The 19659-nt window shown below is 45.4% G+C and overlaps 1 protein-coding gene across 1 annotated transcript in view; it reads right to left on the bottom strand.

Annotated features, from left to right (window-relative positions):
• The window catches only part of LOC122930643 (zinc finger protein 850-like), a 138767-nt gene that overhangs the window by 2426 nt on the left and 116682 nt on the right, over positions 1–19659 (bottom strand). Inside the window, exons 12-16 of the mRNA XM_044284156.1 lie at positions 10728–10907; positions 10521–10644; positions 6496–6617; positions 6183–6362; positions 5976–6099 (exon numbers count right to left, since the gene is read on the bottom strand). Coding sequence (XP_044140091.1) covers positions 5976–6099; positions 6183–6362; positions 6496–6617; positions 10521–10644; positions 10728–10907 — 730 coding nt within the window. The remainder of the gene's footprint in view (positions 1–5975; positions 6100–6182; positions 6363–6495; positions 6618–10520; positions 10645–10727; positions 10908–19659) is intronic.

Genomic DNA, 19659 nt, shown 5'->3' with positions numbered 1-19659 from the left:
GATCAACGACCCCTCTCTAGTAGCTATAGCCTGTAATATTATTATACTCCAGAAATACATCCAGGCCCCTCTTGAATTCCTTTATTGTACTCACCATCACCACCTCCTCAGGCAGAGAGTTCCATAGTCTCACTGCTCTTACCGTAAAGAATCCTCTTCTATTTTTGTGTACAAACCTTCTTTCCTCCAGACGCAGAGGATGTCCCCTCGTCACAGTCCTGGGGATAAATAGATGATGGGATAGATCTCTGTACTGACCCCTGATATATTTATACACAGTAATTAGATCTCCCCTCAGTCATCTTTTTTCTAAAGTGAATAACCCTAATTTTGATAATCTTGTAGGGTACTGTAGTTGCCCTCCTCTGAACCCTCTCCAGCTCTGCTATGTCTGCCTTGTTCACAGGAGCCCAGAACTGTACACAGTACTCCATGTGTGGTCTGACTAGTGATTTGTAAAGTGGTAGGACTATGTTCTTATCACAGGCATCTATGCCCCTTTTGATGCAACCCATTATCTTATTGGCCTTGGCAGCAGCTGCCTAACACAGTTTTTAGCAGCTTAGTTTGCTGTTTATTAAAATTCCTAGATCCTTTTCCATGTCAGTGTTACCGAGTGTTTTACCATTTAGTATGTACGGGTGACTTGCATTATTCCTTCCTATGTGCATAACCTTACATTTGTCAGTGTTAAACCTCATCTGCCACTTATCTGCCCAAGCCTCCAATCTATCCAGATCCCTCTGTAGTAGTATACTGTCCTCTTCAGTGTTAATTACTTTACACAGTTTAGTGTCATCTGCGAAAATTGATATTTTACTATGCAAGCCTTCTACAAGATCATTAATAAATATATTGAAGAGAATAGGGCCCAATACTGACCCCTGAGGTACCCCACTAGTGACAGTGACCCAATCTGAGTGTGTACCACTAATAACCACCCTCTGTTTTCTATCACTCAGCCAGTTACTTACCCACATACAGACGTTTTCTCCCAGTCCGAGCATATATAGCTTATATACTAACCTTTTACGTGGTACAGTGTCAAATGCTTTGGAGAAGTCCAGATATACGACATCCATTGATATGCCGCTAAGTCCAGAACTTACCTCCTCATAGAAACTGATTAAATTAGTTTGGCATAACCAATCCCTCATGAAGCCATGCTGATATGGCGTTATTTGCTTATTTCCGTTAAGATGCTCTAAGATAGCATCTCTTAGAAAACCTTCAAACTGTTTACCCACAACAGATGTTAAACTTACCGGCCTATAGTTTCCAGGCTCTGTTTTTGGACCCTTTTTGAATATTGGCACCACATTTGCTATATGCCAATCCTGCGGAACATTCCCTGTCAGTATAGAGTCCGCAAATATCAGAAATAAGGGTCTGGCTATGACATTATTTAATTCCCTTAGGATACGGGGGTGTATGCCATCCGGCCCTGGCGTTTTGTCTATTTTAATCTTTTTAAGTCGCTGTTGTACTTCTTCCTGGGTCAGACAGGACACTTTTAATGGGGAATTTATTTTTACATTCAGCATTTTATCTGGTATATTAGGTGGTTTATAGTAAACTCCTATTGATAATTTATTATTGTTTTTAGCTCCATGGATCTCTACCCACAGTGACTCCACATGTTCATGTCCCTCACTGATATCTTCCCGGAGTGTGGGCTTTAGACAGGACTTTACATAAAGGCAGACCCCTCCCCCTCTCCGGTTTTGACGATCCTTTCGAAAATGACTGTAACCCTGTACATTAACTGCCCAGTCATAGCTATCATCCAGCCATGTCTCCGTTATTCCCACTATGTCATAGTTCTCCTCACACATCACTAATTCCAGCTCCCCAGTTTTATTAGTCAGGCTTCTGGCATTAGTATACATGAATTTGAGAGGCTTATGTATATTTTTTACCCTACACCTTTCCTTCTGAACTGTTCTAGTCCTTCCTTCCATTCCTCCACCAGTCCCACAACCTTGCCCCGGTCTCTCTCTGCACTGTCTTTCCATCCTATAATGTAATTTCCCTCCCGCCGTCCCTAGTTTAAAGGGAACCTGTCACCAGTTTTATGGTGTCCTAACTAAGGGCAACATAAATAAGTGACTGATTCTTTTAGCAAAATGCTGGGTCACTTTCTTTAATTGACCCAGTCAATCTGCCAACATCTTGTATTAAAAAGCTCCAGCTCATAATGATGAGTCCTGAATAGTCATGAGCTCCTGACTCTTCCCGCCCAACTGCTGCTGAATGACAGTTATTTTCCATATGAATCAGCAGCAGGTGGGCAGGGGAGTGGCTATAGCTCTGAATTAAATAAACGCTGGACTCAATGACATCACGCTGCACTCAAATCAGCTCATTAGCATGCGGCATCTTTTTGTGTATATTATGAGGTAAAAATCTGTCACACCAGTAAGTGAATACATCTAAGGCACTTTTTAGTAGTTAATGATTGTATATAATTAGTTAAATTATAATCAAATATCCACATGACAGGTTCCCTTTAAACACTCCTCCAACCTTCTAGCCCTCTTCCTCCCCAACACAGCTGCCCCTTCCCCATTGAGGTGCAGCCCGTCCCTACGATAGAGCCTGTAGCCGACAGACAAGTCGGCCCAGTTCTGCAGGAACCCCAACCCCTCCTTCCTACACCAGTTCTTGAGCCACTTGTTAATCTCCCTAATCTCCCGCTGCCTTTCTTGTGTGGCTCGTGGTACAGGCAGTATTTCGGAAAATACTACCTTTGAGGTCCTTGCTCTAAGCTTTTGACCTAAGTCCCTGAAATCATTTTTAAGGACTCTCCACCTACCTCTAACTTTGTCATTGGTTCCGATATGGACCATGATCTCTGGATCTTCTCCAGCCCCTCCCAGTAATCTGTCAACCCGATCCGCGATGTGTCGAACTCTAGAGCCAGGAAGACAGCACACTGTTCGGCGATCACGGTCTTTGTGACAGATCGCCCTATCTGTACTCCTAATAATGGAGTCTCCCACTACCAGCACCTGTCTGCATTGCCCTGCTCTCCTGGTTCCATGCTTACTGGAGCTGACATTCCCCTGACTTGCAGAGGAAGTGTCCGGCTGCAGCAGTGCCGTCCCTGAACTGACACCCCCCTCATCTGCCAAACGTGCAAACTTGTTGGGGTGTGTCAGATCAGGGCTAGCCTCCCTGGCACTCTTTCCTCTACCCCGCTTTCTAACTGATACCCAGCTAGCTACCTCACTTTCCTCAGCCTCCTCTCTGTCACCCTCCCCCTCATCTACCCCAAAGAATGCTTGCTCGGTGAGAGCAATTACAACATATAAATTACAAATTACTTAACCCCTTAGTGCTATATGACGTGTATACTCATCATGGAGCACTGCTAGTTAGTGCTCCATGACGAGTATACTTGTCATGGCACTAAACTGTCATCATGTCTGAAGACGTGGTGACAGCGCCGAGACCCCGGCTTTACATTCAGCCAGGGATCTCAGCTATCTACCCCGGGACCAATGAGGGCGGTCCCGGGCCCCGGGGATCGCTCTGATTGGCTAGTGTGTACAGATTAGCCAATCAGACAGTCCTAAGGCCGGCTGAAAGGTTCTGATCCACATCTTATTATATCAGTCATTGCCATTTCCCCTATTCTTTTTGCCCGAACAATATTAGTAGCAGCCATCAGGAGCAGCCATCACCATTAAAGATGCTGCAGGAGCAGGTCTTACCCATAAACTCCGTTTGCAGAGGACATACTGCTAACACTCGCTCAACCTCCTCTCTATACTAAGAACTTTCCATGAAATCTCAGGCCTCGTCACCAACGACTCCAAACCATATGCCCTTAAAGTCTCTATACAGGAAAATGCTGACTATCCTGTGTTCCTCTTACTCATTCCAATGGTCCACAAAGAACCTAGACTGTCTACGGCTTCGTATTACTCGATTACTTTTTGCAACCACAAGGAGCCACCCATATCGCATTCTATCACTAACCTTATGTCTAGCTGGTCACAAAAATGTACATACTCCACAAACTTCTTTACCTGATTCGCAACCTACCTATTACTGTTCCCACATACTTTCTACGACCTCCTTCAAAAACGTCTTATAACGCCCTTATCTATCAACCTCCTGTGGGTCCCTCCAGCATTTTAGCCATCATCCCCAAGTCATTTGAAGCATCATTCTAGCAAGCTCTCCAATCTATTTGGAATAATACGGCTTTCCTTCCGGGTCTAAATAATTGTCCTTCTACTTAGCAGCGGGTGAATGGCTTTGAGAAGACTAACCACATTTTTCTCTTCTTCAGGCCTTCTTTCATTTGAGGATCTAAAGAAGAAATACTCTGGAACCCCATGAGAACATTTATGACATATGGTGAATGCTAACAATTAACTAATTTATGTGGTATAACTAGGTTCTCATAGCCCAGTGCCACAAGAACAGGATCCATGGCTGGTTTACATATGGCCACCTCAGAGGAATAATACTTTACACTACCATAGCTCTTAAAGAGGTTGGCTACTCTGTTAGCACTTATTAAAACTGTAAAAAAGTAGGGAAATATGACACTTACTAATAGATCTTAAGCCAATCTGCCTGGCTTCCCTGCTATTGGCAGCCACGCCCCTCCTGTCCTGCCCTCGCCACGCCCCCTCTCGCCATCACTACGCCCCTGCCCTGCCCTCGCAACGCCCCTTCCCGTCCTGCCCTCGCAACGCCCCTTCCCGTCCTGCCCTCGCAACGCCCCTTCCCGTCCTGCCCTCGCCACGGCCCTTCCTGCCCTCGCCACGCCCCCTCCTGTCCTGCCCTCACTATGCCCCCTCCTGTCCTGCCCTCACCATGCCCCCTCCTGTCCTGCCCTCGCCACGCCCCCTCCCCTCCTGTACACTGTATATACTGATGTGTGACCCCCTGTACACTGTATTATACTGATGTGTGACCCCCTGTACACTGTATATACTGATGTGTGACCCCCCACTGTATATAGAGATCTGTGACCCTCTGTACACTGTATATACTGATGTGTGACCCCCTGTACACTGTATATACTGATGTGTGACCCCCTGTACACTGTATATACTGATGTGTGACCCCCTGTACACTGTATATAGAGATCTGTGACCCCTTGTACACTGTATATACTGATGTGTGACCCCCTGTACACTGTATATACTGACGTGTGACCCCCCCTGTACACTGTATATAGAGATCTTGCCATTTTCTCGCTCTTTTTTTTTTTTTTTTTTTTTTTTAAAGGTGCAGTTAAAAAATCACAAACACATACCGTAGTTTGCAAGTTTTTAATGCCACTTTTCAGAAACAAGACAAATTATAAATCTCCCCCTCTATTCTTTCTGTTCATGGCTTACATGAGACCCACAGCAAATTTATGAACAGGGTACCAAACCGCCCCCCCTCCCCCCCAGAAACATATGTGTGGGACGGGTAGTGACCTCTCTTTACTGCTGGGACTGGGGCGTTCCTTCTATTACTATGTCTGTACAGCTTACTGCTGGGACTGGGGCGTTCCTTCTATTGCTATGTCTGTACAGCTTACTGCTGGGACTGGGGCGTTTCTACTATTGCTATTAGACTTTGGTGCAATACTGTAGGGCGCGAGCGCTCCGTACGGTATTAGGATGTATTGGCTCAGATAAGCCGAAGTTATTACTTCGCGAAGTCTCGCGTGACTTCATGTAATACTTCATAGATTCATTTTTACTGTAAAAAACCATTTCCCGGTACCGCTCGCTCCTCCAGGGAAGTGTGTCATGGGGAACAGGTTAGAAAAATTATATATAGCCAGTACATTTAGCTTTAGATATTAATACTTCATAGTATTGACTGATGTCTGGGGCACTTTGGATTTTTGATACTTAGGGTGTCCAACCCCTTTAATGTCTATAGGAGACACATACAGTGAATTCAATTTTTACCTACATGAAAATTAAAGAACAAATGTATTCACTCCTGTCTATTACCTGGTGATGTGCGGGGCTTTTGATTCTTCATTCTGACCTCCTTGTACAGATCCTTGTGTCCTTCTACATACTCCCACTCCTCCATGGAGAAATAGACAGCGACATCCTGACACCTTATAGGAACCTGACAACACAATGACACCGTCATCACCCAGACCCCTCCAGTGCTGTTACTGGAGAAATTCCCAGCATTCCCAGCAGTGTCACCTCTCCAGTCAGCAGCTCCACCATCTTGTGGGTGAGTTCTAGGATCTTCTGTACATTGATTTCCTCATGTATCAGGGGGTGAGGTGGAGACCCCGTGATTGGGCTCAGGGTTCTTTCCCATCCTTCAGACTTAGGAGCCTGACAGCGCTCACTAGAGGTCTTCTTCACTACTGTGTAATCCTGGATATGGGAAGACACAGCAATAAATATCACTACTACTGACATTTGCAGAGTCCGTCACCTCTACAGCCATGTCCATCTGTTATTACCATAGATAAGAATGATGTAATGTGACATCATCAGAATCTCTCACCTCCCCAGTAAGTTGGAAGAGTATCTCTAGGGTGAGATTTATTATCCTCTCCATCTTGTCTCTGTCCCCATCCATTCTTGATAGGTCAGTAAGGTGAATAAATGATTTTCTATTGCAGGAACCTGAATTAAAACAGGAGGAAAAATGTTAAAACCACATAAGATACCATGAAAAATATTCAAAGAGATAATGTGTCATCCCACCGGGAGATTTACACGATTATTCAGGTCGGTTACTCCGGTCCCAGCACACCGGCCGCCTTCTCTACTACTCCATTCTCCAGCCTAAATCTCTTACAACGGTTTGCAGTTCAACTCTGCCGCATCAGTTCTACAGCTCTGCTACACCAAGTCGCCAGTTCTTTTATAATGGTCTTCCAGCTCTACTTCTGTAGTACTCCAGCTCTGCTGAAGTAGCACCATCTATCCGTACTCTGTGGATAAGTAGTTTAGCGGATCCTCCTCGTTAGAACATAACAGAATAATCAGGCCATGGATCCTAAAGAGGCAGCGGCATCCATAGCACTACCATTTAATCTCAACGACCAAGTGGAAAAGTAACTTGCTTCATTGCAACGATAGGTGCTCCAGACTGTACCTGACATCTCAGCACGGATGGATGCTCAAATACCTACTTAAGCAGCATCATGGTCCACAGCCTGTCTACATGCCACTGCCTGCTCGGTTCAACAGGACGAACAAACCTGGCAACATTTGTTTCGGGTCTGATTTGAACAAATCAGTGCCTAGATTCCCCTGAAAACATGTGTATGAAATTTTAGGGTTTCTTAGGACAGAGCCACAAGACAGCACAAGTAATATGAAAGAGACATAGAAAATATATATCAGTCTCTACCAGTTCTACCTCCACAGATACATGTGCCGGTGACAGTGTGCCTGAATTCTGGGAAAGTAATGAAGCAATGGCTTTGATTTTTACAAAGCCATGAGAAAAATTCTCCTTTTTTTGGGAGCCGCAGCTGTGACGGCAGAATAGTGAGTGTGGAACCTGATGGCTAATGTGTAGGGCTAGTAGTAGCGGTACAGCATGGAACCTAACAGGCAAGGCAGGAGATGTGCAATTGCACAGGGTTAGCAGCAGACAGTAACAGTACAGTATGGAACCTGACAGATAAAGGAGATGTGTGACTGTGTAGGGGTAATAGTAGCGGCAACAGGGGCAGTTGTAGCTGCAGCATCAGCGGTACAGTATGGAATCTGACAGGCAAGGCAGGAGATGTGCAATTGCACAGGGTTAGCAGCAGATAGTAACAGTACAGTATGGAACCTGACAGATAAAGGAGATGTGTGACTGTGTAGGGGTAATAGTAGCGGAAATAGGGGCAGTTATAGCTGCAGCATCAGCGGTACAGTATGGAATCTGACAGACAAGGCAGGAGATGTACAATTGCATGGTATTAGTAGCAGTACAATATGTTACGTGATGAATAACAAAGGAGATGTGTGACTGTGTAGGGGTAGTAGTGGCTACAGCAGGGAGGGAAGGGTCCTCAGTGTCGCTGCCTTCTTTATTGCTGTATACACAGATTGCAAGCGTGATGTTGCTTCCCGTTCATTTGACCTCCGGGTCGGGAGACTGCAGGAGCTGCCAGGTCTGCAGTGAGGCTTTACAGCATATCATACCACTGCACAGCCTCTCTGGGGGTTGTATTCCCCCTGTAACTGGGGCTACTATATCATACCCAGTTATAGGAGAAATCAATAGTGTAAAAAAGAAAAGAAAATGTGATGTTAAATGTCCCCTAGAGGTCTTATATGACTTTATGGGGGCCAAAAAGTATATAAAAAAAAGTGTTTTATAAAAATAAAACAATAAAAGTTTCACATTTAAAAAAAAAAAAAGAATAGCCCTTTTCCCCAATTAAGTCATTAAAAAAATTGTTAAAAATAGAAAGAAAAAAAAAAGATATTTAGTATCACCGTGTCCATAATGATCAGCTCTATAAAAATATAACATGATCCATCCCATCAGGTGAACGCTTTTAGTCACCTCACCTCCCAAAACATAATAATATCAAGCGATCAAAAAGTCGTATGTACCCCAAAATGGTACCAACCGAAACATCACCTCATCCTGCAAAAAAAGAGCCCTTACATAAGACCATAGCCAAAAAAATATAAAAAATATGGCTCTAAGAAAATGGCAATACAAAAATATTATTTTGTTCCTCACAAATGCTCTTACTGTGTAAAACAAAAAAAAATAGACATATTTTGTATTGCCGCTTCTGTAACGACCGGCTCTATAAAATTATCTTCATATATACCACATGGTGAACTTCATAAAAAATAAAAATAACAGACAGAATTTCAATTTCTGTCCATCTCACCTCCCAAAATGAGATAAAAAGTGATCAGAAAGCCAAAATGTACTCCAAAATGGTGCGAATAAAAAACTACAGCTTGTCCTGTAAAAAATAAGCCCTCACACAACTCAGTCATAAAAAAATACTAAAAAGTTATGGCTTTTAAAAACCATTTCGGCAAATTCCATGCTAGAAAATCCAGATGGCGCTCCTCCCTTTCAAAGCCCTGGCGTATCCCCAAAAAGCAGCTTACAGCCACAAATGGGGTGTTACTGTATTCAAGAGAAAATGGGAAGCAAATTCTCCTGTTATCCCTTGAGAAAAAGAAAGTCTGGGCCTAAAGTACCATTTTCTTGTAAAAACGAAAAAAAATAAATAAAAAATTCCATTGTCACAGCCAAAGGTTAAAAATTTTATGAAATTCTTGTTGGGTCAAAGGGCTCACTTGTCACGGATGTAGTAGGGGAGAACACCAAAAGACAACAAGAAGGAAGGGAAAAGACACTAGGCCTCACCGCTAGGGAAGGAAAAGGGTCACCACCTATAAAACCCTGCTCCTGGCCCTAACTCCTATCAGTATGGGCACCTCTTGATGGTAGAGATGCCCATACACAGGAACCTAGAAAACCCTGGTGGCCCTCGAATGCCCTAAAGGTAATGACAGGGCAGAGACAACCCGCTCCTTCCCTGGTGAAGGAACCAGCGTCTCGCTGAGGCCTAGTAAGCAACAAATGGGGGGGAATACAAAACACAACAAGCAGAACACTTAACCTCAAAGGATGATGGATGATGGACGATCAGGACTTCAACAAGAACTACACTCCAGCTCTTCCAAAACCAAATGAAGCTATTCAGAGCAAGGAGTGATGGTAAAGTCAGACTAAATAGGGGGAGGTAAAGGTCACATGATCCACACCTGAACAGGAGGTGTGGACATACAAGCAACACACAGACAAAGTGAAACCAAAACCAAAAGAGGCTGTCAGATCACTAACGTGCAGATAATCTTTCAGACCTTCTAAAACCTGTGTCACCGGTGTGACATCACTACACTCCTTAGAAATTCCTTGGGCAGTGTAGTTTCCAAAATGTGGTGACTTTTTGGGGGTTTTCACTGTGGGGGTACCTCCGGGTCTCTTCAAATGCAACATGGTGCCTAAAGATCATTCCAGCAAAATCTGCCCTCCAAAAACTAAATGGCGCTCCATGCCTTCTGAGCAATGCCGTGTGCCCATACAGCGGTATATGGCCACATATGAGGCCTATACAGGTAAATGAATAGGAACATTAAGAGAAGCCATTTTGGTCTGATTTTGTCTTATTCAAGGGTAATATAAGTTCAAACCCTTGTGAACTTAGAATCATTAACTCGAGATTAGACTTGTGTAAAGACTTTTGTTTATAAAATTTAGGAGGGTTTCCATAGTCTGCTCTTGTGTGAGAAGAAATGTAGACAGCTCTAATAAAATGTATTTACCCAGATAAGACACTGAAGTAGAAATGTGTGGGTTTTAGGTTAGTTGAAATGGATAGAAAGAGACTCTAATTTTCTTTGGGGTTTTTAGATTATCTAAAGAACGTCTCGGATTAGTAACAGCATTCAAAAGTTATTACCACATAAAGTGACACGTCATATTTGCAAAATTAGGCTTGGTTAGGAAAGCAGTAAAAGAAGGATGTATTTAGTCCTGTCTATTACCTGGTGTTGTGAGGGGCTGGTGCTGCTTCATCATGGCCTCCTTGTACAGATCCTTGTGTCCTTCTACATACTCCCACTCCTCCATGGAGAAATAGACAGTGACATCCTGACACCTTATAGGAACCTGACAACACAACGATACAGTCATCACCCAGACCCCTCCAGTGCTGTTACTGTATAATGTCCCAGCATTCCCAGCAGTGTCACCTCTCCAGTCAGCAGCTCAATCATCTTGTGGATGAGTTCTAGGATCTTCTGTTCATTGATCTCCTCATGTATCAGGGAGTGAGGTGGAGGCCCCATGATTGGGCTCAGGGTTCTTCCCCATCCTTCAGACACAGGACCCTGACAGCGCTCACTAGAGGTCTTCTTCACCACTGTGTAATCCTGGATATGGGAAGACACAGCAATAAATATCACTACTGACATTTCCAGAGTCCATCACCTCTACAGCCATGTCCAACTGTTACACCAACAAAGAAAAACTGAGTCTAAACAGGTTATAAATCGAAAATATATTTTATTAAATACACAAAGTAAAAAGAGACATGATACATCAAATATAAAGTGCGGTCTACCCCTGAGGAGATGATGTCAAAATCCATATATAAGGGAAGAAGACTGATTCATATAAACACACGTCGGAGTGTGCGGCTCTCCTGAGGTGGATCTCCCTACAATGGGTATGTGATACTTGGATGTTATATTTATATGAGGGAATAATTTAATTATGTTTTGCACATGCACTTTAATAACATTACTATGCTAACCATTTTGTATTCAGGATTTTTCATATATAAATTCATGTGATGTAGTCAGCTACTCCGACAGCCATGATATAAGCACTTGCACTTCAATACTCTTATGTTGGTGGACTTTACAATCATGTATTCATATGAATCAGTCTTCTTCCCTTATATATGAATTTTGACAATATCTCCTCAGGGGTAGACCGCACTTTATATTTGATGTATCATGTCTCTTTTTACTTATTATATCTGGGTGATTATTTGACTTTTATGCTTTGTAACCTGTGTATGCTAAATGTCCATCTGTTATTACTATACACTGATAAGCAAAAGGGTAACAATGGTTTGAACTTTTGACTTTCAGGCTCCATGTCTCACCATCCACTACAGCTTCGGATGTGAGACTTCTATTATTTTATAGACAATCATCTTGGCTATCTCATACATAAAATGGACTTGCAACAATTTATCCTATGATTAGTACTGCAGATTCTTCTCATGTAACTGCATTGTTACTGTTTTTCTCCTGGTGGTGGAACAATCCTTTTCTCTTGTATACTACAAATTACAACCTGTCCTCACTATTCCCCGATTGCTCAGTGTGTTATTAGGCTGTTTCTCAAGTGAAAGGTCACTGGTCTGAATCCAGGAGCAGCCATGAAGAAGATTTCACAAGAAAAGAGAAACAGCATCATCCAGCTCATCGATAGCGGTATCTCAACCAAGAAAATGGCCAAACTGCATCATGTGAGGGCCATGATAGCTGGAAGAATCCAAAATTAAATCTGTCCATCCATTCCAAAGCCAAGAGGTGGACGTTCAAGAAAAATATCGTAGTCAACAAGCTGGCTCATTACAATGTCTATCAGTTCTAGTGCAACAAACACGGCAGTGGAGACGGCTCATGTGCTTCGTAACTAGTGAGATCACAGACGTCCATGCAAAGCATCATGCAACATGCATTACACAAGTCTGGAATGGTGGCCTGAAAAAAGGTGAAGAAGCCTCGACATCAATATCGTCCTAAGAGCATCGGCTTTGGTTTGCAAAAAAAGTACAAACAGTGGACAGTAGAAGATTAGAAACAGGTGATTTGGAGTGATGAGACGAAAGTCAATAGACTGGGCTCTGATGGGTGCAAATGGGTCTGGAAGAAACAATGGAAAAGTGGCTAACGGATCGAGAAATTTAAGGAAATGTCAAGTTCGGTGGAGGAAGCCTGATGATATGGGGTTGTTTCACAGCCAAAGGGGTTGAATATTTGACCAGGATGGATGGTGGTCTCAATGCTGAGCTATATTTGAGTATCCTACAAGATGAGTTACTTTGTACACTCAAGTACTATGGGTATGAAAAGGACAACATAGTGTTCCAGCAGGACAATGACCAGAAGCATACGTTGAGATTGGCGAAGAAATGGTTCAATGACAATAAAGTACAGGTGCTGGATTGGCCCCCACAGTCCTCAGACCTCAACCCCATCGAACACTTGTGAGTAGAGTTGAAGAAAAAGCTATATTAATACCCAGTGAGTCGACCAGTATGCATCAACATTGGGAATGTGTAGAAGAGACCTGTGAACAGATTTCAGTCGAGACATGCTTGAATCTGATCGAGAGCATGGGCAGAAGGATTCAGGTAGTGTGAAAGCCAAATTTGGATTTACAAAAAACTAAAAATTTTGAATTTTAGGAGCAACAGTAACAATGCAGTTACATGACAAGAATCCGCAGAACTAATCATATGCTAAATAGCTGCAAGTCCTATGTATGTATGTATGTATGAGATAGCCAAGATGATTGTCTATAAAAACTAGATTTTTGTACTTATCGTAAACTGTTTCTCTTCCGTTCATTGGGGGATACAGACCTGACCATAGGTATATTAGGTATAGGTATATAGGTATATTTCCACTAGGAGGCGGACAGTAAGCACAAAGGTGTGAGCTCTTCCCTTCAGCTATACCCTTCCTACAGGGACTAAGATAAATCAGTTAGTGCAAAAGCAGTATCACTAGGGCGTTGCACGCCAGGGCCATGGGATTCCTGGACTGCGCAACGAAGTTCTCGACCTTGTGGTTGAAGCTGGAGGCCATGAGATCCATGTCCGGCCGACCCCATCACTCACAGATGGCTAGAAAAACTTGCGGGTGAAGAGCCCATTCACCGGGATCGAGACAATCCCGGCTGAGGAAGTCGGCGATCCAGTTGTCGATGCTGGGGATGTAAACTGCTGACAGCGCCTGAACATGTCTCTCTGCCCAGTTGACAATCAGAGCTGTTTCCGTCATGGCTGCCGGGCTCTGGGTGCTGCCCTGGTGAATGAGGTACACCACAGCCGGGGAGTTGTTGGACTGAACTCGAACCGGACGTCCCCGGAGATGGTCGGCCCAATGCAGCAGAGAGAGAGGAATCACTCTCAATTCCAGAATGTTGATTGGCAGGGAGCGCTCCTCGCATGACCACACACCTTGAACAGATAGATTTCCCAACACTCCCCCGCAACCCCAGAGGCTTGCGTCCGTTGTCAGCACCGTCCAACGGAGAGGAAGGAAAGAGCAGCTAGACGTCAGCATCGGGGAAACCAACCACCACCTGAGGGCTCGGCGGGTCGGGGCAGAGAGACGTATGGGCCGATCCAGGGAGGCTAGGGAACGGTCCCAATTGGTTAGAATGGCTCGCTGAGTCCTGGTATGGAATTGAGCATAAGGAATTGCTTCGTAGGCAGAGAGCATGTGACCATGAGCCCGCATGCAGTGATGAATGGGAAGAGGACGGGGCAGCAAAAAGGGGAGAATCTGAAGACGGAGAGTGCATAGCTTCTCAGGGGGCAAGAGTACATTGGCCTGAAAGGTGTCGAGTAACATGCACAGAAAGGTTAGCCGCTGAGATGGATAAAGACATCACTTCTGGCGGTTCAGGATCCATGCAGAGCATTCCAGGGTGTCCAGGACTATGCTCAGGCTGTCCACCGTTCCCGAGAATGATGGACCCTATATCAGCATATCGTCTAAGTAAGGGATCGCCACTATACCCCTGGCATGGAGCAGGGCCATGACCACCGCCAGAACCTTCGTAAAGACTATGTGAGCTGTGCCAGGCCAAACGGGAGGGCCACAAACTGGTAGTGGAAGGGACCCACTGTGAACCGGAGAAATTTTTAATGACTGACGCAGATGGAAACATAAAGATAAGTGTCCTTGTTGTCTATCAAGGACAGGTACTCTCCCAGTTCCATGGACTGCAACGACCGATCTCAGGGACTCCATCCGGAAACCACTGAGCCAAAAGGAAGCGGTTGAGTGCCTGGAGGTCCAGAACGAAACAGAACATCCTGTCCTTTTTGGAGTAGAACCCGGGAAAACAGTCTTGCGCAGGAACCAAGACAATTACTCCCTGCCGCAGAAGTGTGTGGATAGCCTGAAAAAAGGAATTTACGGCAGAGGGACAGGTCGGAGGAGACGAGCGAAAAAAATCGGGACGGAGCCATAGGCTACGGCAAATAGCCACCAAAAGGGCTGATGAGCGTGCCATAAGCCTGGCCGCGTCCAGAGAGGCTTCACAAATATACGCACTGGCATGGGAATGCTTCAGGGCAATATCGGAAAGTTCCCCCGAGGGGACCCCCAAGGAGAGACCCTAACGTGAATTATTTGCCCAATCACCCACAGCTTTGCTCACCCATGTATAGGCAAAAACCAGTCGCAGTGCTGTGCCCACTGTTTCAAAGGAAGATTTTGCCAAAGATTAACATTTTTTTATCCCCGATAGAGAAAGAAGCCCCATCCGCCGTCAGCAAAGTGGTATGTTTTGACAAGCGGGATACTGGCGGTCAACTATAGGTGAGGACGACCACTTCTTAGTCAAATCCTCTGGAAATGGATAAAGGACGTCTAAGCGTTTTGCCAAGACAAAACGTCTATCAGGAAAATTCCACTCCTTGGAAAGGGAGGAATCAAAATCCTGGTGGTTGGGGAAACATTTGGGCGAGCGACGGGACCTCCTAAAGGAAAAACCCAAGCCGGCCGATGAGGGTGCAGGGTCTTCAACCTGTAAGGTCTTTATAACCACTGTAATGAGATTGTCCAGCATGGAGGACAGCTTTGAGGACTGACCCTTAGAAGAGACAAAATCCTCATCTGAAAACCTCTCCTCAGAACATGCCTCTTCTGTGGAGGACATGTCGGAGTGAGTCTCTCTGAAATGTGGCGGAGAGGAAGAGGAAACGGGAGACGCAGACACCCTTTTGGGGAAGGATGGTCTGGCCCGTTTAGCGGGATGGCCGAGAAGGGAATGCGCCCCAAGATCCCTAGAGTCTAACTGGTCAGAGGACGGCCTTGCAGACAAACGCCCCAATATTTCCACAATGGCTTTGTTAGTATGGAAGACGTCCTGTACCATCCTTAACAGGGAGCATGCCCACTCCGGCTCTACCATAGCTGGGCAGTAGGGGCGACTGGGTCAGGGGCAGAGCCACTTAGCGGTCAGCATAGCACGAAGAGCAGAGGGGATCTAACTGACCGAATGGAAATTTTGAGCGACAAGAGGCACAAGTAAAATGGCGCACCAAAGTGACCGCCTGCTTTGGGGGCTGGGCTCGGACATAATGAGAACCCTGTAGCAACAGGAATGAACATGAGGGGGGTAGGTTAAACCCTGTAGGAAGGGGAGATAGAGCTTACCCGGCTTGTGTCCCTCAATGAAGCTTGTCCAGAAGTGCCTTGCCAGAGTCCCCCCAGGATGTGGGCGGAGGCAGAAAAAGGTGCCAAGATTCGCCCCAGGATACAGCTGAAGGAGGTGGATCGGGGAGAACTTCATGTCCCGCCCCCAAAATGGAGTCTTCCCTGGCGAAACTGAAGGGAAGCGCAGGCCCGACTCTTCTGCCGTCCCTGCTAAAAAGGCCTCCGCACCCCCGCTTGCAGGATAACAGAGCTATCGCTAAAGCCCCGGTCGAACGGAGATGCTGGACGGGAGAGAAGGACCCGCGGGGAGCCGATGTGGGAGTAGGCGGCAGAGAAGCCGGGGCCTCAGTGGAGCACAGTACCGGAAACGACGAGAAGGAGAAAGGGCCCCTGGGATAGAAAGCATTGCGCACTGGAGGCTTCTCCAGCGCCCCCCACTCCCGACAGGAGAAAGACGCATGGAGGGGACAAGGCCTCCGTGGGGGAAATCTCTAAAGGTAACCTGAGAAGGGGAGGGAGGAGAAAGGAGGGGAGCACTTTGGGGGCCAGAAGTACTCACGCATCCGGCATCTCCTGCCCTCCTGGCTCCAGCCGGATCATCACCTTCGGTTTGCGGCCCCTTGGAGAGGGCCGCTACACTGAAAACAGAGGGGACTTGTAGCGGGCGGCCGTGGTGATCCGAAGTCTAGCGGGATGCAGAGGCTTTAGGAACCTCTGGTCCTCCTTGACTTCTGGAGACCGGGAAGGAGCAGCGTGCTGGGAGACCTCCTGGTCTCCCGTATCCTGGGTGGAAGTGCAGGCAGCTAGGACTGCCTGAAATCTCGCTATCAGAAAAAAAATAAAAAAAAAAAGGATAAAAAAATTGCAGATTTGCAAAGCAGGGAGGTCTGCCTCCTACAGACACTAAGCTAAAACTGATTTAACTTAGTCCCTGTATGAAGGGTATAGGCTGAAGGGAGGAGCTCACACATTTGTGCTTAGTGTCCACCTCCTAGTGGCAGCAGCTATACATATGGTCAAGCCTGTGTCCCCCAAGGATACGGATGAGAAATGATAGTCTGATATTGAAAGCTGTAGTGGATGGTGAGATATGGAGCCTGAAAGTCAAAAGTTCAAAACATAGTTACCGTTTTGCTCGTCAGTGTAGTTAAGAATGATGTAATGTGACATCATCAGAATCTCTCACCTCTCCTGTAAGTTGGCAGAGTATCTCTAGGGTGAGATGTAATACCCTCTCAACCATCTTGTCTTTGTCCCTATTCATCCTTTATGGGTCAGTCAGGGAAATTCTCTGATAAAGAGAAAATATCAATATATTACTTTATATTGCAGGAACCTGAATGGAAAGAGGAGGAAACAATGTTAAAACCAGATACGATACCACGAAAAACACAACTACTAAAGATAGTGAAAGGGGAAATATGTGAGGAGTTATTATAGAGCAGATGTTGTATTTTCTCTGTCTGTATGGATTGGGCTATGAGGGGAATAGTCTGACAATGCAACAAAGTGTGAAAGGATGTGGCATCTTCACATGACTGTGACACGCTGTAGCCATTGTTACTCACCTGTACTGGATCCTGCGACTTGCGCTGCCTCTCCCCCTTCTTCTTGCCGGCTTCTCCTATGCATCAGGTTGTCGCGGTGCACATCAATGGCATCACCCCACCCGACATGCCCCCATATTCGGCTGGAGTGACAGCACAACACCTGATTATTCAGGGTAGTTACTCCGGTCCCAGCACACCGGCCGACTCCTCTGCTACTGCAGTCTTCAGCCTAACTCTCTCACATCAGTCTGCAGTTCAATATACAAGAACTGTAGCAGAGCCGTAGGCCCTAGACATGGATACCAAAGATGCAGCGGCATCCATAGCACTACTATTTGGTCTCAACAAGCTAGCCGAACAAGTAGATTAACTTGTTTAATTTCAATAGAAGGTCGTCCGGGCTGTACGTGATCTCTCAGTACGGGCGGATGCTCAAGGACCTGTTGTATAATTTGAAGAAATCACGAGGCAGATTTGATTCGAGTACAAATAAATTCAACTCATATGAAAAGTGCTAAGATTCCACCGGAAAAGTCATGTATGACATTGTAGGGTCTCCTAGGACGGCATCCAACCCCATATCAAGCTCTTTCAATGGGCATTCTGGTTTCACGATATCGATGACCTATCCCCAGGAGAAGTCATCAATATAGAATCGGCGGGAGTCTGACTTTCCGCAATTCCCCTGATGCAAGCACTGGGTCCTTTTCAATGTTTATCAGCGTGCCGTCTACGTTGTAGTGGTGGTGCGGCGCAGTTGCAGGAAACACTAGAGAATGCAGCTCTGGCAGCCCCTTTAAACAGCAGACGTCAGACCTCCACCAATCTGAAAAAGATGATCGGATAGGTCCTATCTTGAGGTTCACTGTCTGTGTACTCCCTATCCGACTTGGATTTATGCTTTTTAAAACTTAAAAACAGTGCAAACATTATGTTTTTGAGGGGGGCAGTTCTTTGCCAGTGTTTATACACATGCGGTGGGACTGGAAGAGGCAACGGCTTTCTTTGAACAATCGATCCAAAAATGATCCTTTTTTGGGAGTAGCAAAGTTTTGGTTAAAGAAAAAAAGAAAAGAAAAATGTAATATATATATTACGCTCTGGTAGGCAATGTAAGCAGACGCAGAACAGAGGCAAAAGAAACAGTTTGTAAAACAAAACTTCAGTGTTTATTCACACAGGAGGAAAGTCCAAAGCACAAAACAGTCACCTTGTTAGCAGGTTTTTTCAGCTGTCCCCAACTGGCTTTAGGGGGCCTGTTTCCCTGCATGCGGCTCTCAGCCCTCTAGCACGGCACTAGGCCTCAGATCCCAAAACAGAGACCTTGATTCTGAGCCCAGCTGCCTATTTAAAGGACAGCTAGGTGCTGCCAAAACCCGGACCGGCACTTAAACTCAGGTCCGGTATTTGATCTCACCTGGCTGGAAATCAGTCCAGCCGCCTTCCCAAACAAAACCCCTTGCAATGTCACAGTCTCCTATTGGATAATTACTGCATGGGCGATTATCTTTCAGCTGCAACAAGTTATTTAACCCCAACTGGTGCGATGAGTTGCTTCTCATTTCTTAAACAACCATGTGGAAAGACACATCTCGTGGTCGTGGAAAAGATGTTAGTCTGTTTTAGAAGGGTCAAATCATTGGCATGCATCAAGCAGAGAAAACATCTAAGGCTACTTTCAAACTTGCGGCAGAGTGATCCGGCAAGCAGTTCCAACGCCGGAACTGCCTGCCGGATCCGGCAAAACGTATGCCAACTGATGGCATTTGTAAGACTGATCAGGATCCTGATCAGTCAGAAAAATGCATTGAAATGCCGGATCCGTCTTTCTGGTGTCATCTGGCAAAACGGATCCGGCATTTATTTTTTCCAGCTTTTTTTAGTCTGCGCATGCTTTTTGGTCTGCCGGCACGAATACATTCCTGGAAAAAAAAAATGGCATTCAGGCAAGTCTTCAGTTTTTTGGGCCGGAGATAAAACCGTAGTATGCTGCGGTTTTATCTTTTGCCTGATCAGTCAAAAAGACTGAAGACTAAATGCTCTCCATTCAGAATGCATGGCATTGAGCCCTTTTAACGGAACTCGGTGCCGGAAAAAAAAAACACGCTAGTGTGAAAGTACTCTTAGGAGACTTGCAGAAACTACTAAAATTGGGCTAA

This window comes from Bufo gargarizans, chromosome 1, assembly GCF_014858855.1.
Source record: "Bufo gargarizans isolate SCDJY-AF-19 chromosome 1, ASM1485885v1, whole genome shotgun sequence".
NCBI lineage: Eukaryota > Metazoa > Chordata > Amphibia > Anura > Bufonidae > Bufo > Bufo gargarizans.
Note: the sequence above shows the minus strand (reverse complement) of the source record. Positions and strands in the feature narration are given on the sequence as shown.